Genomic DNA, 22,849 nt, shown 5'->3' with positions numbered 1-22,849 from the left:
CCCTGTCCTTATCCCCACAACCCTCCCCTCAGCCCACCCTCGCCCATCCCCACAGCGCCGCCATTTTGTGCCCTGCGCGCCCCCCCCCAGCCTCGCCCCCCACAAGCGCGCGCCCCCTGGCGGCGAGAGGGCGTGGCCACGGGGGAGGGGGCGTGGCCACGGCGGGAGGGGGCGTGGCCAGGCGGGGCGGGGGGGCGGGGCGAAAGGAAGCGGGGGCGGCGCGGTGCGGCCGTGTCCCTCCGCCGCGCGCCATCGGCGGGGTCGGTCGGTCGGTTCGGCGGCGGGATCCCTCCGCGCCGCGCCGTGCGGGTCCGGCCGTGGCCATGGCCCGCGGAGCGGGGCCGGCGCTCGCCGCCCTCCTCGGCACGGTGCTGGCCGTGCTCAGCCGCGCCGAGCCGGCGGCCGGTGAGTCCCGGGGAGACGGGAGGGGATGGGGAAGGGGTCCCGGGGGCGGGGGAGGAGCGGCGGCGGCGGGGTGCCCCGTGCCGGGTCCCCCCGGTGTCCCCCCGGAGCCCCCCGGCGTCCCCCCGGCTCCTCGGGGCCGGCGGCGGTGGCACGGTGCTGCGGCGGGAGGGCAGGCAGGCAGGCAGGCAGGCTGCGCGGAAAAACCAGCCGAAATCTAAAAAAAAAAAAAAAAAAAAAGCCATTTCCTGCACGCGATTTGCCAGGTTTGCCCCAAAAAGGAGCGGAGGGCTCGAGGCTGTGCCCGCCGTGCGCGTTACGAGCTCGGAGCGCCGCTTTCGCGGTGTGGCTGGCGTGCCTCGGGTCTGCGGCAGCTGCAGATGGCTTCTGCAGGCCGGCAAGGGGGCGAGTTGCTCTTTTTTTTGGCACGACGAAATCTCACGTTTCTCTCTCATTTAAACCGTGCCTCGACGCTGGCAGCTCCCCAGCGCGCTGCTGGCCCCCCGAGGTCCTCGTGCTGCGCGGCGCGATGCCCGCCGGGCTGCCCGAGCTCTGCCCCGGCCGCGGGGCTTCGCGGCGTCGTGCTCGGGTTTCCTCCTTGGGCTGGAGGAACGGTGGCCGCCAGAGGTGGCAAACCCCGTCTGGAGACACCCCGGCTCTTCCTGAGGTTCTGGCCTGAACCTTGGGAGCGGAGCTGTGGCCTGAATGAATGAAAGGTGAAGTCACCCGAAGGGCGTTTTCAGGTGCACCCTCAACTGTCCCGATGCTCTTGTGCAAGAAGCAGCAGGTATCTGATGTCAGCCCTCTTGGTCAATAACTAGGAGGCTCCTGGATGTTCTCAGCGCCGCGGGTTGGACTGCTCAGCGCTGCCTCATCGTGCGAGCCCAATGGCGCGGCAACTTGCTTTTCCAGTCGAGCTTCTCCTCGGTTTGTCAAAGCCTGCAGTTGAAGCTGCAGTAAGCCGGGGTGGGGCGGGAACACCTGCGCTTTTGGTGAGGACACTTTCCTGCTAATTACTGTTAATGGCAGTGATTTGTACCCTGTCTGATCAGACGGAATGAGTGAAACGGGAATCCAGGAATGAGTGAAACGGGAATCCGCGCTAGTGAAGCCCACCATAATTACCCACCATCACTATTAACCTTGTCACTGGCGGAGTGAAAGATTTGAGTTATGCTAAGCCCAGTTTCGCCCAATTGTAGTTGGGCATCAGCCCTCGTTTCTAATAAACTGCCGTCTACCTTGAGGTTGAGAGCACCCCAAAGGTAGCGCATCCATGTGGACCACGCTTTGGGATCCTTGGAAGACTCCCTAGATAACGCTGGCAGCGCTGGCCTGCTCAATTCGATAGGGGGTTGCTGAGCAGCAAGTTTTACTTGATCTTTTGAAGGTGTTCCTGTATCAAATGGGTTCTTATCAAAGATGCTGATTGAGACTTTCAAAACGGAGTGTGATTAGCATCTGGCTCGCTCACGTCACTTCCTGCAGGGCATTACTTAGTCAGCGCAGGATTACGTGAAGATGCTCTTGCTGATGTTCTCAAGACCTGAATCCTTGGGAAAAGAGGGCTCGTGCCTCTGGCTGCATTTGGCACTCAAATCTCTCCAAATAGGTGGATTGGTTTTGTTTTACCTTCTTTGTTGCCTCTCACAGCTACTCCTATTATTTTAGGTGTCTCGCTGCTGTTAGAGTAAGCTGCTATTTCCCTTCAATGTGATCCCGTCCTGCTCAGCCTCTCCCATTTTCGCAAACGGTGCCTGGGTTGTGAAAGGCATTTGAGCCTTTGGGCTGGATGTGGCCATCGAAATGTTGTTGTAATGGTCTGGGCGGGTGGGATTTGGACCTGCGTCCTTTCTGGAACTGGGAGTAGATGAGGCAGAGCAGCAGGATGCTGACAGCTTGTTTCTTCTGGGCTTGGGAATCTCAGATAACAGGAAAACCGAAGGGTCAGGATCTGCAACTTCAAACTTAAAGGAAACGACGTTATATTTGTACTCTTGGCTAATGACTGCAATGCAAGGAATGATACAGAGATTATTTAATTCTGACCCATTAAGGAAATGTCATCTGTCTTGGAGAGAAGAAAAAAAAAAACAAAACTCTTCTAAGCATCTGCGCTTAGAAGTTCTTCCGTAGTTCTATTCTTATTTTCTATGCGTTCATTCTGAAATTGTCTCACCAACAGAAGTCAAGGGCTGTGTCTTGTCAGTGCCCATCTGGAAGAAATAGCGCCTGTATCGTTCTAAACCCAGTCATCTGAGAGCTACAGAAATAATCATTCATTCTGTTTAGAAAATAGTCTGTTCCTAGGGCACATGTCCTTTTTTTAGACTGCATGCGGATGAAAAAAGAGCTTTGTATCTCAAAATGACACTGGTGTCTGCTGTTTGTTCCGTTCAGCAAGTCTTAATCTTGTTTCTCTGACATCACCATGGGCTGCGGTGGAAGGACAAGGAATGGCCCAGCGTTTCGGCAGGGGCAGGCATTCTTAATGCTCAAATTAATAAAGATTTAGTGCTGGACAATGATGGAAGACTATGGAGAACACGCAAGCATGGTTTCCGTCTGCCAGATTTCCATAGAAACACCAATACCTCTTCAGCTCTTTAAATGCCTTCACTACATTTTTATTGTTGAAAACTTTTTTTTTTTTGAACTAAATGTTTTATGTTGCAGCTGTTGATTTTAGGCATTTTGGCTTTGTTTGGAGAGCTGAAAATATGGGAAGGCAAGGAACTGTAGCCGTGAAGGAAAATAGAATGTGTGATTGGCAGACTTCTGAACTGTTTTATAAATTCATCCTGAATTCAATATATGTTATAACTTCAGCTTATCAGTAGTTCTTCAACAGGAAAAGTGTCACACAAATGTTTGATAGAAATTAGTCATCTGACTGTTCCCTGGTGTAAGACTGCAAGGACAAGAAGACTTTAGTTCTACCTGTGAATTTGGGCAACAGTTCTCAGCACTGCTCTTAAGAGGGCAGATTGGTAGCTTTTGCCAGCTCCTGGATGCTTGAGCTCAAAATAAAGAAAAAAATCTAAAACAAAATTTCTTATGGGCTTGTTATTCCAAAATCCACTTAAATGTACACTTTCCCGTCTTTTTTTTTTTAATGCTTCTCCTATGGAGTCTGGAGAAGCTGGTGAAGGAAACCAGTTTAGACACTGGGGTTTTCTCTCTCAAGAGCTGCAGGACATTGGCTGAGTTCCTTTGCACTCCTCTGAGCTCTGCTCAGCTCCTCAGATGCTGAGAAAAAATTTATTTCAAGCTTTTGTGATAAAAACAGTGGCGATCTCGTGATAGTTTGATTTAGAGCATTTTGACTTTTACAGATGATTTTTGTGTAGTATAGACAAGCTTTGTCTTTAACTGCAACCTTCTGCTCAGCTTGTTTAAATTCCCCAAATGTTAACATTTTCTAAATCTGAGCTGAATTATTAAGCTTTATCATTTTTTCACGGTAAGGGTTTTTCCTAGTTCTTTTATCCCTGTGTGGCTGCCATGGGGTGATCTGTACCTTCTCCCCCTCTGCCCCCCTCGCTCCCCAAAAAGAAGTTATTTTAATATTTTCAGCTAATATTTATTAACAGGTTCTTCCCCAGTACCTCATCTTATTTGAACAGTAATCTTTTGGGGTTAGTGAATAACGTAATTAGCTGTCTCTCCTTTGTGGTTTTCCTCCAAAATTTGGTTATCTTAGGGTATTCTCCATGTTTGTGCAGCATTTAGTATTCCTTACCAGCTTTTTGAGCCATCGTTTTCTGCAGTTTACGTGGTGCCAGCTGCCACTGTGGAAGAACTTTGCCCCTTGGAAAGGAGCTACCAGTCTTCCTGTGGTACTGTGCTTCCTCCTTCAGCATTTTCTTGGCTTCTTCTTTCAAACCCTTTTTTCTGAAGGGGATCAGGCATGGGTTTTCACTCCCCTGGAACTTGGGGCGCCTTGATGGGTAGCATGGCTGGGGTTTCTGGCCTTGCTGATGCCTGATCTTCCCAAAGTGATTCCCCAAGCATCCTCATTGCTGTGTGTCAACTGCCTGGTGGCTTTGAATCCTTCTTCTCCTTCCCCATGGTTTGTAATGGGTAATGTTCGAAATGACAGGCTGTTTCTCGTCAATGTCAGTTGTGACGGTAAACCCACTAAGTACAAAAAGATTGTCAAAAACCTCTTTTGTCCTTTAGTTTTCTTCCAGGTTTCTAACATTATATTTTTAGTCTGACTCTTCTTCTGTGTGTTAAGTAGGTTGTTTTCAACCGTCTCCCCCAAGACAGCCTCTGCACCTATAGCTGGGTTCCAGCCAAATAAGATAAGTCTAGATCCTTAAGGTACTGAGTTCCTGTAAACTTAATGGAAAACTTATGGGCAGAAAGAAGAGAGACCGTTACAGCATCCTTCCATGGGGAAAGTTGGTACTGTGAGCTCAGCCCTGCTGTTAGCTGTCCAGGGGTCTCTGTCAGAAGGTCAGTCTTCCCCCTGTTCGCAGCAAAGCCCGTGGTCAGAGCCTGCATCTTAGATGCAGGATAATTGGCCACACTTCACAGAGCTACAGGAAACCAGCTTCGTAACGTCTCTTCCTCGCAGCATTAATTGTTTTGGTATTCTGTGTTTCTTATTTCTGCTTGACTTTCTCTGAACTTGTGGGTGAAGAGTTTATTGGCCTTGCTTTCCTTTTAGTGCTTGCAGCAAAGCCCGTGCAGATTTTCTCTGGTTATGGCTCTGTTTCCCTATGGCAGCCTTCTCTCTTAAAAGCTGAACTCTGACACTTACAGCTTCTGATGTTAGACCTTTGTGATTTCTTTCAATTTTCTAGCCTGGAAGGAGTCTGATTTTTTAGCATTCAGATGAAGAATAGAAACCAAATCACAACTTTCACATCATCTTGGCATCCTTAAAGAACAATGAGGCAGAAATGTAACTTCTTTTCCTCTTAGTTTTGCTTTAACAGTCTCTTTAGCCAAAAAAAAAGATTAAACCTGGGCTAAACTGTTTCCATTTAAATGTGAGCATTGCTGGATTCAGATGTTCAGTCACAGCACTTCTGGTTTTTTTTGAGTAACACTTTCTGCTCGTGCTTGTTTTATGGCAGCAGCTACCTGTTTTTCCACTCTGGCCTCGGAGAATAGTGGTATGCCTGTATAGTGGAGAATATTGGTGGGCCTGTTAGATGCAAATTCCAACCTGGTATTTTATGTGCAGGCATGCTCCAAGGGTTTGTATGGACTCTAGGCTGGGTCACATAGCTAATAGCATTCATCTCGGACACGCATAAAGCCCTCATCTGAGAGGCCTTTCAAACTTGGCTAGAATGCAAACTAGAAATTGGATACTTCTCTCCCTAAGTGGTGGCCTGCCCACTTGGTGATTAGGGCTTAAGCCAGTCTCTTGATAGTCATGGGGTGTTATCCCAATACTCCCGCGGCCCTCCCCAAAGCGCTGGATAAAATGGTGAGGCAGTGTAGCACCCAAAATGTTGCTGCTTGAACTCGGCCTGGGTGAATCCAGGGTCTGGCCATCCTGGTTGTTTTGGCAAGCTGGACCAAGGCCAGAAATCCAGCAAACAATCCCCCGTTGCTTTTTTTCTTTTAATACAGAAGAGAAAAGTCAAAAACAGTGCTTCAGACCCAGCCTTGACAGCATACTTTATATGGGTGCCGGAGAAGCGGCCGACTATTTTCTTCTCAAGACAAGAGTGTCCTCTCATGTTGTACACAATAAAATACTTCCAGTTAGCATGATGGATGTAGCAACACGTACTTTTATGCTGGCTGAGGTAGAAGATGGTTTCTGATACTATTGACTTTTGAGCACAGTGTGGTAGAGTAGCAGAGAAGTAGCTTTTGAAGTAAGTCATGTTGAAATGCCTTGTTTTTGCATGTATTGTGAAATTGTTGAAGATATGAAATACAGGAAGACAGTGCTTTGTGCACAGAAGTGCTAATCCTGCTGTGAGAACTGTAGTCGTCAATTTGCCTTGTGATTTCTCTTTTAAAAGAGAAGTGATCACGTTACTTCTTAATATTCATTTTAGAATATTGTTGCATTTATATTAATTTCAGTTTTAGTTGCATTTCAATGTTCAGTATTTTTTTCTTAAGTTGAAAAGGTACAAAAGAGTCATTTTCTCTTTTTTTAGGTTTGTTCAGTTCTAGATTTTCATATGCAATACATAGTCAGCTGCCTGCATCCCCCACTCACCGTATCTCTGTTAAAGAATTCTAGGGACTACTAGTAGTCTAATGACCTGCTAAACAGCAGCTCAAGGCGAAAATAATTTGTCAAAAAACAGGAGAAAATTAATCATTACTTTGCCAAAGCCTCTGTGCTGTATCCGTGCTTGGCCTAGCAAGCTACACTGGAATCACTGAATCGGATCCTCTCTGGAACCCGAAAGCTGTCCCCTTCTTGTTGCTCCCTGCGGTTGTGCTGGCGGCTGGCTTTGGCCAAGTGCTAGTTAAGCTTTTACTACGAGGGTTACAAAATCACCGGGGACGCGGGCACTCCAAGAGGTTACAAAATCCTGTTTGAAAGCCTGGGCACAAAAGAAATAATCCTCTGAGTGTTTGCTTCGCTGGCTTGATGGGCTTAAAAAATAAAAGCTAAAGGGAGGTGAAGAAGCGAGGTGAGAAGAGCAACTCTCCCTCCCGGTTCTCCAAATTGCGGCGCAGCTCACTGTGCCGTTCCTCCGTTTCCTTGGGGTAGTGGAGGTGGCAAGAGGCACCCAAATCATTAAAAGCACTTTTGTGGCTTCTCTTGAATGCAGCATAACTCAATGGTGTTCGCTGGAGCTCATTTTTGCCATGAAAACTGCTGTGCCCGCAGTGTATGGCCAAAGCAGGCGAAGCCTGAAGGCTTGTGGATGCTGCTGGTAGATGGGATGAAACTTGTTGGGCAGGTGCAAATCCATGGCGGTGCGCTTGGCCGCTGCGGGGGGGAATACCATTAGAAAATCTGTGGTAATATTTCTGTCGCTAAGTAACCCTGACCCCAGAGGTTATCTGAAAGGGGCTCTGAGTGGAATTTTGTTCATTTCCTGAGAGCTCTGCAGAGGCAGTGCTATGGAAGTGCCCTGTGTTCAGAAACCAAGTTAACACGAAACAGGCGTACCCGTGTTGTGAGGAATATCGCTCACCTTCTGGGACAAGCGGGTTTAATTTCACTCTGTTCTGTCAGGATTGTGAGTGTGACGCGCCCCTGTGTGCCTTGTAGCGCGTGCTCCAGGTTATTGACAAATAACGCACTGAGCCCCGGGTGGTGGCAGCCGGCGTCTGTTCCGAGCGGCCCAAGAGCTGGGCCCGTCCCTTTGCAACTGGAGCGCGAGCTTCAGAGACTGTTTGGACCTGTTTTCCCTCGTTCCCCGTACTAAACATATATGGAAAGCTGAGTACCTCTCAAGGAAGGAAAAAACATTGTTTTATAAAAAGAGTAAGCCATCTGCCCGGCAGCAGCAGCAGTAGGTACACGAGCAGGCAGTTTGAGTGGTTGGGTATTACTGATGCCTCTGGGTGCCTTAAAATCGGTCAAACGCTTTCCCAAATGCAGTGAGGCTGTTGAAATAGGGTACGTAATGTCATGGAAGTGTGTGTGGAGGGGCAGGGGACAGGAATGGAGGCTGAGAAGAGTGTGAGACTTCCGGGTATGTGGGTAAAGTTAGGATGGGATGCAGATCTTCTGATTCCTCCAGCTTTATCCACTGGTTCAGTGCTATTCAAACGGCAGACTCTGGTCTAGATGGACTGATTAAATTTTTGTGGCTCTAGAGTGCCCTCTGCTCATGCGGGGTTTCCATATTTCTTGCCCTTCCGGTTGCTTCAGAACTAGCCACAACTGAGCTTGCCGCTTCAGGTCCTGGTAAAGGGATGAGTGCTTGCTCCGTCACTCCGTCTGAATCGATGCCACTACAGTTTCCTGTAAACCTGGAGAAAAATTGACCAGCCAGGGAGCTTATAAAAAACCAAAAAACAACATTTTACATGGACAGATATTGATAGGACAATTGGGAATGGCTTTAAACTAAAAGAGGGGAGATTTAGTTTAGAGATTAGGGATAAATTCTTCACTCAGAGGGTGGTGAGGCACTGGCACAGGCTGCCCGGAGAAGCTGTGGGTGTCCCATCTCTGGAAGTGCCCAGGGCCAGGCTGGATGGGGCTTTGGGCAACCTGGGCTGGTGGGAGGGGTCCCTGCCCGTGGCAGGGGGTGGCACTGGGTGGTCTTTAAGGTCCTTCCAACCCAAACCGTTCTATGATTCTGTATCATACATAATGTCTTGTTTAAAATACAGTGCTGAAAATGGCAATTTTGAGCTTCAGAGTATGTACTCTTTATGAATACCCAAGTCTTTGCTGGAAGACTTTAAGGTCTCTTATGTTTTCATTTATTCTCAGACAGTCCTGACAGAAATCAGAATACCACAACAGTAATGATGTAGCAGCAGATTCTGGTTTGCTAGAAACTTATATCACGGGAGCTTATGAGGGACAGATGCCCCTATTTCAGTGCCAAGTGTCCCTGGAGATTGTAGAAAGGAAGGAGAAACTTTGAGACAAGCTATTGTGAAAGAAGCTTTAGAAATTGTTGCCTCTTACTTCAGAGAATTTCATTATAAAATTTTGATCAGGAAGTAGTGACTGTCTGACGCTGAAGTCAAAATATGCAAGTGCCGAAGTGATTGTATGTAGCTTGTTGAAATTACTGCATGCTTGGCTTTGACGATCTACCTAAAAGAAATTCTGGATGCATTTAGTAGCCTGATAACAAATCTCTACTTGATTGTTCTTTCAGTCTCTCTCTTTTGATGCTGCCAAAGATTAAATAGAACTATGTGATATTGTCTTTGGTTTTGTTCCAGTTGTATAAAATTTTTAGTTAAAGGATTAATTCCCCAAAATATGTTAATGAAACTTTGACTTGACACGTACAGCTACTGAATTAAGTGTGGTTTTTTTTTTTCTTTCTCCTTTCAGCTTTACAGTGTATGGATGATTCCAAGCCTTGTGTTAATGAGGGAAAGTGCATTCCTTATCAAAATGGTACAGGATACTGCAAGTAAGTTGGCTTAATTTCTAACCATTTTAATTGTCAATGTTCTTCCTTTCATAGTCCATAAAAGAAAGGAAATGTGGTTTAAGATTTTCTTATCAGGTGCATTCAGCATAACAGTTTTAGCAAAGTCTGTGTTTCTTGCTAGTGCATTAGTTCTTCTGTGTTGGCTTTTTATAATGTAAGAAATCTAGAGTTCTCATTCATATGCTTGGGTTTTGATTTCAACTATTTGATTTCTTTGCCTTTGGTTAGGAAGAGAGGCTAAATCAGTAAGAGGTAAGCACAAGTTAAGTCAGAACTTGCTCTCTGTCTTATAGCTTGTGTTAATTTATAGAACATCAGCCCAAAATATTTCCAAGTTTTTTCAGAACTACTCTGTGCTTTGAAGAGTGACAGTTCCCTTCCATGTGCTAGAAAGTAACGAACATGGAAGCTACAAACAAACAAAAAAGCCAAACAAACACATTTATCTTTTTCCCGAAACTGATTTTGGGAAGCGTTGAAACCTGTCGTTAATGGTGCCTTCATTTGTTGTTGCATGGAAAACTGATCATCAGCAAGAGCTTTGGAGGAACATGATGTCTGGAGAATGGTATCACATCTGTTTAAACGTAGTTCATCTTTTTAACTGCATTATTTAGATTCTTAAAAATGAAGTTATTTTGCAAAAAGATAAATCTTCCTTGTTTGGCAGGTCTTGTTTACTACATCTGCAGTAAACGGATTTATTTTTTAAACTGTGTTTACTTCCTCAGTGCAAGTTGTACCGTTTTCTGGCACGCTAAATCCTTTCTTTAATGCTCACATTCTTTCAAAATAAGTGAATTTTATCATGTTGATTTAGCTCAGCAAATACATGGCTTGGCTCTTCACCCTCTCCTATACATCCGTCTTCCCTAGCTGCACTCATTAGTTCTTTCTGTGAATATGGTGCACAAAACTTGATGTACTTAAATTGTAGCTGTGGCACACAAATCATAATCTAATTTAAGGTTCTCCGCAGTTTCAAATCAATCCCTGATATGCAGAAAGGCCACAAAAAGGCAAATATGTAACTTGTTGTTCCTTTTTTTTAAAGTTTTTAGCTGTTACTGCTTCCTAGGCTTTTCTTTTCTATTGCTTTAGGTTGCTGTCAACAGAAATGAGCTGCCCTTCTGAAAAAAAGTTGTAACTTTTCCTGCTTTTCTTTCCCATTTTAAGACTGAAACAAGAAATCGTGTGACATTAGTAGGTCTTTCTGATGAGTATGTAAGTGTGTGACTGTGGAGCCAAAGTATGTGGGTCATTATGAAGGTAATAAACAAGATTGGTATTGATGTTGGTGCTGCGTGTACCTTCCAAAGGACGTTTTCTCCAACTTGCATGTTCCTGTTAACCATGCCTTAGACTGTTTACTTGGTTCATCCAAGAGTTTAACTTCCTTTTTGGTATCTGTAGTACAGTCCAGATCTTGACACATTTCTCTTATCACAGTGGCAGATTTGACCACTCTTAATTTTTTTAGAACATGGAGCTATTTATAATTCTAATGTTGCCTTCCTCCTTTCTGTGCAGTCTTCATGCAGATCTTAAGCCAACCCCTCCTTCAAATAATGTCTCAGTCCTTCTGCAGGCACCAGAGTAACTGGAAGGGCTGAGAGTACACAGAGACGAGTGTGTCTGTTTTCTAGTTGTGGCTCAAGAACATTTTTGGCAGAAAGGAAGGAAAAATAGACCCCCAAAAAAGAAACAACAAACAAGCAACAAACCAAAAAAAGCCCCAAAACCTCAGTTGTGGAGACTTTACCTTTAGCAGGCTGATTCTTAGCATCCTGTTTTGGTTTTAACTTTTTTTTTTTTTTTTTGTTCCTGCACGATGAGGAACTCTGAATAGGGGAACTTTTTATCTGTTGTAGTAAACTAAATGACTTTCTGAATTTTTGATGCCTGTAAGAGTAGATATGTTTTGTTCAGGAAACTGAACTTATTAACAGGGCAAGTGGCTAGGCTTGTAGATCTGCAGGATAGCTCACTGATTAGCTAAATCTCCACCCCTTCCACTTTTTTTCAAGTTTTCTGCAGTACTTCCTTTGCTGGGCAGTAGATTATTACAGTAGGCTCTCTTCCTCTTTCTCTACCTCCTCTCGGCAAAGTTGTTTGTTCTAGCTTGTGGTCAGTCCATCTAGTTAATCTTGCTGTCTGTAAGAAACAAGCGAGCAACTGAAGGAGAACCTGCATCGGAGGTAATCCAATGTGGTGAATAAGACATTGGTGACATGAGTGCTGATAAGCAAAACATCTGGCCTAAATATTTGGCAAAGCAGTGAGTGGCAGCTTTCTTTGTCAGAAAATTGTGTAGCCTCTACTCCGTTAAAAGAGGGAGGCTTGTTAGCAGAAAACTAGCTTTATTCTGGTGCATCTGGCTTCTGTTGTGGGAACGGCGATTGTGACCCTTGTAAGGAAATTAGAACTGGATCTTTATCAGATTGCTCTTGCGAGTGCCCTTTAAGTAGCTCAGTTCCCCTGGTGATGCTACGGGCCCATGGCTGTCATTTTGTGGCACTGTTTGATAGAATTACTGACCTTCTTTGACCTTGATTTTATATTTAGAAAACTACACATTCTTGTCTTTTGCTTCTTCCAAGGGCAGAAGTTTTACTTGAGTTCTTTCTGTACTCATTTGGAGACTAGTGTGGTGAGGAGGCAGACTTTACTCCAAGGAATGTGGATGTGTCTGCTGTAGAAATAAAGATGTGCTTTAGCAGAATGAAGGGAACCTGTCCTTCCAAGCTTTCTGGGTCCTGCTTTGACAAAAAGCAGTTTCAGCGTGTGGTTTGGCTTGGTGTTACACTGTAGTGTTGTTTTCTTTCCTCAAAGCATCTCTAGGCTGCCTTTTGCTAAGCTTAGCCTTTGCTAAGCTTTTATGTTGAGCTTGAGGGAACCTTCTTGCATACCCTTGTCTCCAGCAGGAGAGTCGGGATAACATCTCGCTGCTTAATGCTAATTGTGAACATCATGGGAAAACCTTTTCTCCTGGGGGATAGTACTGCTATCTTGCGATATTTTTGTGATTGCAGGCAGGCTGAGAAGGTGCGGGTACAGGCAACTGTTCCAAGTACAAGCAGAGCAGAGATGCTGGCTACGCTGCCTGCTGTTTCCTGAGCACTGGAGTCTGCTCCACTGCAAGTGGATGTGATAACTTGGATGGTGATGCTCCTGTGTGCTCGGCGTGGGGCAGGGCCCTTAAACAGAGAATATCTTAGCTGGTTTCCCCATTCTTGGCAGCTGTGACTTCTTCCAGCTTCCCTCCCCTGTGCCCCAGTGACAGGGAGCAGAAGCAAGACTGTGCCAGGGAGAGAAGCAGAAATAGGAAGGAAGGGAGATGGGGTAGGGGCGCTCCAAGCCTTGGGGAGGAAGCCGGGCCATGCTACTTCTCATGTTTTATAAGCTTCTAAGATTGGATTTTGACTTTAGGGACTGCTGCACTTTGTATGTGCAGAAGGGATATTGGTACCTAAAGTACTGTTTTAATGCTGACGTCTTTTGTTGGGTCTTGATGGTAAAAAGTGCAGTAGTAACCGTGGCTTGTTCGGAGCACTTAGTCAAATGTGTTGAAGCAGGCTGATGCCAAAAGGGCTGTGTCCCTCAGCACATCCTTTTATGCTCAAAGCTGTCGGGGTCTGTGCAGCTCTGTGTATTTCAGTGCCTCTCCGGCGAGCAGTCTTTTTTTCTATTCATGTGCAGAAGTTTGTGCATGCTTCTAATTTGCACGGTTCGGGTTTTACCTCTTGCGTGCAGATTGGCAACAGGAGGACCTCAAAGCATGCTAAACTCAGAGGCACCAAGCATGGCAGTAAGGGGCTTCTAACCCAATTCTACCCCCCTGAGTAACTTCAGCCCCCCTACCAGGATTTTGACCTACCTGTCTTTCCAGATGGGTCGTCTTAGATCTGAGTTAGAGTTCATTTATGAGGACTTCTGGGACTGAAGACAAAATCCTAGACTAAGACTGTTTCAGGGACTGCAGCAGATATCTTCTCAGGATTGTTCTTGAGGGACTAATCACTCCTAGACCAGTCAATGGGGAATACCCATAGGAGACCTTGTAGCAGGATGAGGTCTGAGAGTTTTCCAGAAGAGGCTAAATGCAAAAGTTGAAAAGTTGTCCCTTTCTGAGAATGGGCTGCCCTTTCCTGTTCCCTTCGGTCTCCTTTTAGAAGTTAAAAGAGGCCCTAGAGACCAGGGCAGAGGAGAAAGGGGAGAGTACATACACTTCTCTGCTTCAAATCTGGGAAGAGTAGTGACTTGAGTCACTGGATCAAAACTTTGTTGTGATTTACCCATGCAGACCAAAAGCTGTTCAGAGCTCAAATGGTTAGAAAACGCTGAACTAAATGTTGCTCGTTCAGGCTTCAGCTGCTGTTATTCCTTTGTATACAGCCGAGCTGAATGCTGTAGAAGTGCTTTCTGTGGACTAGAAACAATGGTTGTGTACTGCTTTAAGTGCAGAACAGAGAGGCCGTCCCATCCCATGGTTTGCATTCAAAGTATGACGCATAAATGAGAGCCTTGAGACATGGGAAGGAACGCTTACAAAGCTAACCAGAGGATCCTGTTCTCCCTCCTGAGAGGAGGTGTAGGTGTGGGAGTCGGAACCCGGGAGCCAGAGGGAAGTCTGGTTAAAATCTGTAGCAAAATAGTTGAGACCCTTCTCACGTTAGTCATCAGGCTGCATTTTTTTTCCCCGCCGTTGAGGCATCTTCCAATCAAAGCGAAGGGAGTGTTGGGCTGGTGGGGGTAGAAGCGAGCCTGCGAGGAAATTCTTCCCTTCGCACTCTAAAGTAAAACCATCTGCTTCCTTCTGTGCATCTCCAGATGATATCACTGGGCCCGAATAGGAAACTCCCATGAAAGTCGAACATCTGGTAGACTGGTTAAAACGGCCTATAAGGTGCATTTGAAGAGACAACTCCAACGAATGTGCGCAGGGAGATAGGGTATGGCAGGTGAGGAGGTTTTTCCAGCAGAACAGACATTTTCCAGCAGCTTTTTAAAAGGAAGAGCTAAATATTGGGAGGTAAATTCAGTGTAGCTTTGTAGCAGAAGAGACCAAAAATGCAGCTTTTGTGAGTCTCCTGTTTTCAATTTGTAGCGTTAGAGTGAATGCGGCTCTGTGGATATGGGGCTACTTCAGATTTGGATAAATACCTTCATTTTGTTTTTACGTCTCTTGTTTAGCTCCATGAGAGCCTGTGCTAAGGCAAATGCAGGCTGGAGCTGAAAAGGAGGAAAAAAAATGGGTTGAGCTCTGACTAAAGTATTTGTGCTGGAAAGTAGCCCAGAGAGAGTAAAGGAGAAGCTTTAATTAGAAGCAGCTGCATAGCTGATGCAGCCCACAGGACATTTTCCCATTTCAAACTCTAGCTTTCTGAAATCATGATTTGAATTAAGTTGTATGTGAAATTTGTTCTTAAAAGATTAAATTCCTGTTGAAGTAGGTTAAGAGAGCTCATGTCCTTCCAGAAAGTGACAGAACAAACTTCATCTTCCTGTTTCTGTTTCTGAGTGTTAGATGGAAAACTGAGGAGAAACAGTGGCTTTTATTTGGAAAAGATTTGGTTTCCTGTTCTGAGCATGTCATTTGGAGCTGACACAAGCTGCTACAATTTTAAGCTGCTCTGTAGACAAGTGGCTATTTTTTTTCTCCCCTTCCTAAAGAGCTTGAAAGAGTAGGTTGGGATGAGAACTAAGCAGGGGCAGTGGGAAGCTGGAGTTGCTGCTGAGGTTCTGAACAGTGGAGGATAATCATATCCTTTAAGAAATCTGGACTTAGACCCAGCTTTTTCAGTGTTTGCCTCTGTTTTTATAGAAACAATTTGGTGCCCAGCATGAATCAGGGGCAAATGCTCACAGTTTTGTCTACGCCAACGTTTAGAACTAAATCACTAGTATTTGTGCCTAGAAACGTTGCTGACAGGAGACATGGCTGAAAATCTGAACTGTCTTTTTTTTTGTTGTTCTTTCATGTTCAGAAAGGGTTGCAGTGAATTGCTGGAGGGGAAAGTTGCATAACTGTGTGATTGGGCACTTAATCAGGAGAGCGAAATGGTGGGTATGAGGGCTGCGTATACCTGACTTAGCACCTTTACAGAGGCAGGCATGTTCGTCTGGCATATTCTGTGAGGCTTTGCCCTATCCAAATGTAAAGAGCTTAAGTTAAAAGAGCTTTTGCTGTTCCCCGCTGGAAAATGCGCTCACGTTCTTCTGATTAGCCTCAGAAGATACTGGAACAAGCCTGGTCTTGGAGCGCTCTTCAACTTTCTACCAGAATGGTTAGGTACAAAGTGCTGGGCTGTTTGTGGGTAATGGTTGTGAGTGTCACTGTGGAGCCTAGGTCTCAGCTTTCCTTTTTTTCTCAGCGTGTCTGCGATGCTCTTACAGTGTTTTGGCTCCCTCCTCCCCATTACTTAGGGGCAGCAGTTAAATGTGCCCCATGAAAAGGCATTTCGGGTTTTATCTTTTTGCCGTGTTTGGGTTTATTTTGTATTTGTTGGAGCAGTTAGGAGTGTTAGAAGCCTCTTGTGTTTGCCTGGTGTCCTAGAAGGGGTTCTGTGAAGTCCTGCTTTGTTGCTCTTTCTGTCATGATAACGATGACTACACGTGCAGAGCCTGCATCTGCTGTGGGTCCCACCGCACTGTGCCACTGAACAAGGTCGAGCTGCCCGGATCCTCTTCCCTGGCTGTGGTAAAACCACAAATCCGTATCCTGGAATCTTGTAAGCTTCCAGGATTGAAGTTCAACTTGACTTTACCCCTTCGTTAACTGCGTGTGGACGTCCAGAAACGTGATTTGGCTGTAGTTCGCCAGGCAGCGCAGCGCGTGCGGGCCCGAGTGCTGTGGGAGGCGAGCCGTCCTGCAGCTCCTGGCACGGCCCCGCCTGCTGGGTGCCAGCTTTCTGTCTGATCCAGCTCCTGCGCGGCCGTGATGTAGCCCGCTGGCGTTTGGGCTGATTTCTAACCCGTATCTAGGAGGGATTTGGGATGTCAAAGGAAAAACTGTAGAACTGCCGCAGTTTAGGCCCAGAATGCACAAAGATTGCCTCTGGAGTGGTGTGGCAGCAGCTTGTGCTGACTGGGAGCCTGCAGCTGTTGCACCGAGGATGGCACAAGAAGCAGAGGCTATTCTGCAAACGGCATTGTCTCAGAGCTTACTGTCTGTGACTTTATTAATCCTGCCTTGCCCTGCAAAAACTCTCCTTTCATGTCTGTTCTTGGGTACGAAGTTGAAAGTATTAAGGCATGGTGAAAGGAGCCTCATTTGGGCGTGGAGAACGGTAAATTATGGTTACGCACGTATGACTTAGTTGCTTTAGACATATGGCTAAAGCTAGTTAATAAATTTTAACATGAGAAAAAACAGTTGTGGTCATCTAGTAATGACCTCTTGCGTAACTCAGATAATAACCTCTCTGAATAGCTGTGTTTGAACTAGCGTGCATACTCTTTCTGCAAGCAGCCAATCGTGGTGTGCTTTTAAACGGGCCTGAATGATGGAGAAATTCCACTGCAACCTTAAATGTGTTGTTCCAGTTGTTTCTTTCCACTGCTGAGAGCCTGTATGCAAGTCTGTGTCTGAAAGTGAAGTGTGTTCTACTTCTAATTGGGGTTTATCTTGCTTGAACTTCTCACTGCCAAGTCTCGTTATACCCCTGCCTTCTCGACTGTGAATTATTGTTAAATCTTAGTTTTTGTGGGCAGTTGGAGTCTTTGATTAACTGTCTCCTTCCCTTCTCCCTTTGGAAGGGACTGAGCCACCTGAGCCTCTCATTGTGTACAGTTTTCTATTAATCATTACTGTTGGCTTCTTTGAATTCGCTTCAATTCCTCCATTAAAAAGCAGACACTGAAGCAATTCGATAATGGTTGTAGTATTATCAGCTGTATCATAATCTCACTCCTACTTGGTATTGGCTCTCTGTACACCTAACGTATTTCTGGGCAAACTAGAAATTGCGCTAGAAATTGGTGTTCAGCTGACTCTTGAGAACCCTGAGAGCAAATCTGCCTTTCCTAGATCAGTGCCCCGTTTTGGGGAGAATTCTTTATAACGTTCTGTTTTAGATGTATGACTTTGTAGTGCTAAAATGTATTTCACTGACCAGCGTGTTAAGCAGTCTGTGCTGCTCTCTGTCAAGAGCTTGTCTTCTTTTACCTTCAAGCTTGATCAGCACTGATGTTTTCCTTTGTTATTCATTGATAGAAGAGGAATGAGAGCAGGCCCCTGTAGCATGGCCCCTCAGAAAACAGACCGTTCTTTGATTTAAATGGAATTTTAAGGCCTATCAAGTTAGGTTTCTCAATCCACCATACGTTTTTAAATGCTGAAGGAAGAGGCAGTCTCTTCACAGTTAGGTTCCTGTCCTAGGGCAAGAGGCTTTGTGCGTTTCTTGGAGCTGGAATCTCCTCTCTTTGGAGTTGAGTAACTCCTTGATTTCATAATTGTATCTATCCTGTCCTGAAAGGAAGCATAGCTGATGTTCACCTCTGAAGTCTCTGCATTGAAATAGATGTTCTCTTACACAGCCTGTGTGTATCTTGGATTACTTAGCAGTTAAAGCATGCAGCTCTGCACTGCAGGAAAAAACAGCAAGTGAACTCTTGCATTTTGTATGTTCAGTGGCATTTTCTTCTAGTATATCATCTTGCAGCTTCCCGCTACCTGAAAGAAAGAAATGGAACGATGGGTGGCAAAGGAGGTGCTTGCAGGCTTGCTCGCCTGGGTCCTGGATCACTGGAAGTTCAATGGAAACTGCGTGGTACAAAGGCCAGTTAAAAGATGGATTACAGCTGACAAGCAGAGTCAGGCTGTATTGACATAAGTTTAGGTTAGAGAGAAATAACTACAATTATTCTGCAATCACAGATCTTTGTATAAAAATATGGCCCTGGTTATAGATAGTGTGTATGTGTATTCATTCTTCTGTGGGAGAGGGAGGAACAATGACCTTGTCGTTGGGGTGCGAGCCAGGGGCGTGGGAGACCTGACTTCAGCGCTTGTGTTGCTGGTTGAGAGCAGGCTTCAGCATGTCGCAGTCCCAGATTCACTTATCAACGTGAGGATAACAATGTGTTCCTGTCTCACGGGAGTGCTGGGGGGAAAGATCTGCTGAGGATCTGGAGGCCCTCAGACACCGCATTTGTACAAGCTTTATAAATATTCTGGGAGATGGATAATACCTGGTATTAATACCTGTTACCTAGTCTGCTGGATTTCATTCTGAAAAAGGGCGCTTATTAGAAGGGGAGAGGTGCAAGGAGTTAGTGGTTACTCAGCAGTTCTTGAGCACTCGGGTTTTTACTGAAATTTTGAAAGGAAGTGCAAGAAGAAGTTCTTGCTGTTAATGCAGCCCTGATTGTATGCAGTACTTCACTATTTTGTAATGAATGATTTCTCAGTCCAAACCGAAGTTTTCATTTGTCTCATTGACATTGCTCAATCCCGGAGGAAGGTCCTGTCTGCTACATCGATAATCTTAGCATTTGGGGCTCAGTATTGCTATTATTTATGGCAAATTCTGAGAGCTTAGGTGGTGGTGGAACTTTGTTCCTGTTATCTTCCCAGGACAGCAAGGCTTAAGGTGAACGTGCCGCAAGTAATTTCTTCTCTATTCCAGGTGTCGAGAAGGCTTTCTTGGAGACTACTGTCAGTACAGAAACCCCTGTGAAAGCAATACCTGTAAGAATGGGGGAACCTGTGAAACGACATCGCTGATAGGAAAGGCTACCTGCAAGTGTGCTCCAGGGTTCACGGGAGAGGACTGTCAGTACTCTGAATCGCACATCTGCTATGTGTCCCAGCCCTGCCTGAACGGAGGCACTTGTCATCCCCACAGCCAGGAAACATACGAGTGTGTCTGTCCTCCAGGTTACACAGGTGGGATTCTGCATTCATGCCTTTGGACTCCCTCTTTTGTGAATTACTCAGTCCTAGAATGTTCTGGGGCGGCTGTAATGTGCTCGCAAATTTAATAGCTCTAGCACAGGAAATGAGAGGAAGTACAAATGACTTCATGACCAAAAAAAAAAATAAAAAGAGGGGGGTGGGGAGAGAGAGTCAAACTCCATACCCTTTATACATAAACAGAAAGATATTTAGATCTTGTGGGGTTGTCCACATGGGAAAACTGACTGTAGAAGCTATTCTGAAATGTCTGTTACAATTTGAATTCATAGTCTACCTTCTAAAGAGAAAAAAAAAAAAAAAAAGTAAATTTGGTGAGCAAAACCTTTCTATGGGAAACTTTTAATTGTTTGCCTGAGGAGAAGCATGGAAACTCACTCCTTCCTTTCTTGAAGGGAAAGTGGAAGAGTATGTCAGTGTGGTACGATTTTAGGTCATGGGTTATTTTTATAAATAACACCATCCTGTATCTTGCTGGTAACCTATAAATAAAATGGCTTCCTACTGTAACCAGCAAGTTGATTTTGTTTCAAATGTTGTAAAAATGTATATAATTTTACATGTGCGGTTTAGATTAAGATGTAGCACACCAACCAGTTTGTTAGCATCAAGCATGAAATATGGAACTGTTTTTCCCTATTAATAGTTTCTTATGTCTTGATCCTACAGGAAAGGACTGCCAATGGATCGATGCCTGTACATCTCAACCTTGTGCCAACGGAAGTACTTGTACAGTATCTGGAAATAAGTTCTCCTGTATCTGTCTGTCTGGCTACACTGGCCAGAAGTGTGAGATAGATGTGAACGAATGTGCCACTTCAGGCCTCTGTCAACATGGTGGGACCTGTGTCAACGTGCCTGGGTCATACCGATGCCAGTGCAAGCCGGGCTATACAGGGCATCGCTGTGAGAGCACCTATGTGCCATGTTCACCATCACCCTGTATGAACGGAGGAACTTGTCACCAAACAAGTGACTTCACCTTTGAGTGCAACTGTCTGCCAGGTAAATTAATGGTGCTTATTCAAAATGTTAGGTTCTGTAGCCGTGTCACTGTGTTCCTGTCTATGTTCTTTTGAAAACTTCTCCCTTGGAGTATGTGTGTGACACTGTTGTAAGATTGAGTGGAGAAGTCTGAGCAAGGTGGGGAGCTCGGCTAGGATCTTACTTTCTGGGTATTAGTATTTCATACTGTGAAAGGGAGAGGAATATTGGATGGGTGAGTGATGGGATTGGTTAGATCATGGCCAGAAGACTACAGATTTCTTTGGAACCCTGTGAGAGACAGAGGTAGTCAAATAGGTAAAAAGTGATGTAGATTGAAGGTTAGGGTGTTTCCTGATGCACATTTAGAATGTCAGATTCTGTTAACACCCAGAAAGAGGTTGTTTGTGCTAATGAGGGTCACAGTTAAAATCAGTGCTTGAATGAAAATGAACATTTGTCTCTTTATTCTCAGTGTCTATCACTAAAACACACTAGTTTCTATTCCTTTCCTTTTCCCCTGGAGTTCTTCCAAATCTTACAGGGTATTTTTTCCAGCTCACCATACCCTTTTTGTCCTGTAACTTACCTCCAGGTAAATTATATTTACTTGGTTTCTGGTGCAGTTAGTTTCTCTGAGTTCGTCCACAAGAGAGATAACATGCTTACTCAGTACCGTGGACTGTATTGATTCTGTCTGTCAAGTCTGGGCTCCAGTCACCAAGGGCATCTGTCTCTACAAATGACCAGGTGTCACCTGCCCGGGACCCTGGCAGTCTCATCCTGCCCTGCTCCTCCCCATCTACTTATCATACCGACCACAGAGCAGCACTATTTTTCTTTGCATAAGTGTGGTGGTTTTTTTTTTTAGGTTCATATTTTTAATGAGTAATTCAGTCCATGGGAAACTGAATGTTTGGAAATGCTTTTGACTAGACTTCCACTTAAGTGTATTGCAGTCTGGCACATGAACGCTTAGTGTGTGGTAATCTAGAAAACTAAACTCTCTTCCCTTGAGCTTTTCTTTTATTATTTATGTGAAAGATGTTGCTGTCGTATACTGTTTAGGATGAATGCTGAATTGACTGCATTCTCATGAGGATTAGCTGGAGTCATAAGCATGTGTGGAAAGAGTATTTAGAACTTAAGTTGTAAAGAATACTTTTTGGAGATCTTCGTCTTGAATTGTTAGCTCAAGTGACCTTAAATACACGGTGCCAGCCTTAGCTGGGGTATGCACTACAAATTTCAGGGTAGTCTGAGCAAGCATGTGACTCTGAAAAAATTTGGAAAGTTGATCTTAAAATAGAAGGTTGTATCATCATTGTTTGTGTGAAAGCAAGTGTTTCTAGCTGTGCTTGAAGAAAGTATTTAAACATACAGGGTCTTTGAAAATGCTGTAAGCAACAGTTGTTTTCTGGTTTGCATCTTTTTAAATGAAAAATGAAAGCTGACAATTTCATTTTAAAACTAAATTGTCATCTTGATATCTCTGGATTAACGGCTTGATTACTTCCATCATCAAAATTCAGAATTTTCTTAGATTCTCTTTAACCAGTACAAGAAATCCAAGATCTCGTGCAGAAGCCTCACTGTGGGGGGAAGAGGAAAGGAAGATCGAAGGACTTGATCCTTTGGTGATAAGGCAGTCTGCTTTTGTGACTCTCGTGCAGGGATGTGAGTCTGGGTAGGAGCACACTTTCCTTTAGACAAGTGTGTGGGCTGGCTACACGACGGTCAGGAAATGAAAATGAGATTACTATAGTAACAGCTACACACCCACACAGCTCACAAGCGGTTTGGATTATTAGCTGACTTTTTGGACTTCTAATATAACATGCATAGTGTGGGTGAGTTAGTGCTGCTATGAGGGCCTTCATTTCTGTATTTACTGTATTCACTTAAGCTGGCCATATGGTTTTGCTAATTTCATTTTTAAAACTAGTCATCTGAAAAACAGGAGGGGAAAAAAAGAGGTGGGAGAGTCCAAAATGCTTACTTTAAACCGTTTGATAAAGGCAAGGCATCCAGCCATTTCTGCCCCCTTAGAGTAAAGCATCCATTGTGAAATTCCTGAAGTTTTGGGATCGGTGGCCTGTTGCACCCAGGGAAGAGGTGAACAAGTCCTGCTCATCTGGAAGACCGTGCCAAGACTATGGACTAGGAATTCCTCTTCAGACTCCCTCTCTGAATTGGAACAGAGCTGATGATACTGTGACTATAAAAGGAATTGCTCTAGCCCTTCTTTTTGGACTGCCTTAAGATGTTACCAGCATTAAGGTTATAGAGGCAGGAGGCAGTTTCAGCTTGAACTACTGGAATGGTTTTTGAAATGATTTTTGCATCCTGTGACCTGTGAAACTGCTTTGAAGAAACTGATTGCACTGGAATAGCAATTTAGGCATAATTAAACTACTCCTGGTGCTGAAATGGGATTGTGCTTCTCATAGAAGCATGCGTTTAAGTGAATTTCATTTTTCTT

At 44.9% G+C, this 22,849-nt stretch overlaps 1 protein-coding gene across 1 annotated transcript in view; it reads left to right on the top strand.

Moving 5' to 3' along the window:
• The first annotated feature begins 199 nt into the window (after nt 1-199).
• NOTCH2 (notch receptor 2) overlaps nt 200-22,849 on the top strand; it is an 85,566-nt gene continuing 62,916 nt past the window's right edge. Inside the window, exons 1-4 of the mRNA XM_080602070.1 lie at nt 200-405; nt 9,365-9,446; nt 19,097-19,356; nt 20,053-20,388. Of these exons, the coding sequence (XP_080458196.1) occupies nt 324-405; nt 9,365-9,446; nt 19,097-19,356; nt 20,053-20,388 (760 nt within the window). The 5' untranslated portion in view covers nt 200-323. The remainder of the gene's footprint in view (nt 406-9,364; nt 9,447-19,096; nt 19,357-20,052; nt 20,389-22,849) is intronic.

This window comes from Anser brachyrhynchus, assembly GCF_964034855.1.
Source record: "Anser brachyrhynchus genome assembly, chromosome: 8".
Lineage (NCBI taxonomy): Eukaryota > Metazoa > Chordata > Aves > Anseriformes > Anatidae > Anser > Anser brachyrhynchus.
The sequence above is the reverse complement of the archived record's forward strand: the minus strand, read 5'-3'. Positions and strand labels throughout refer to the sequence as shown.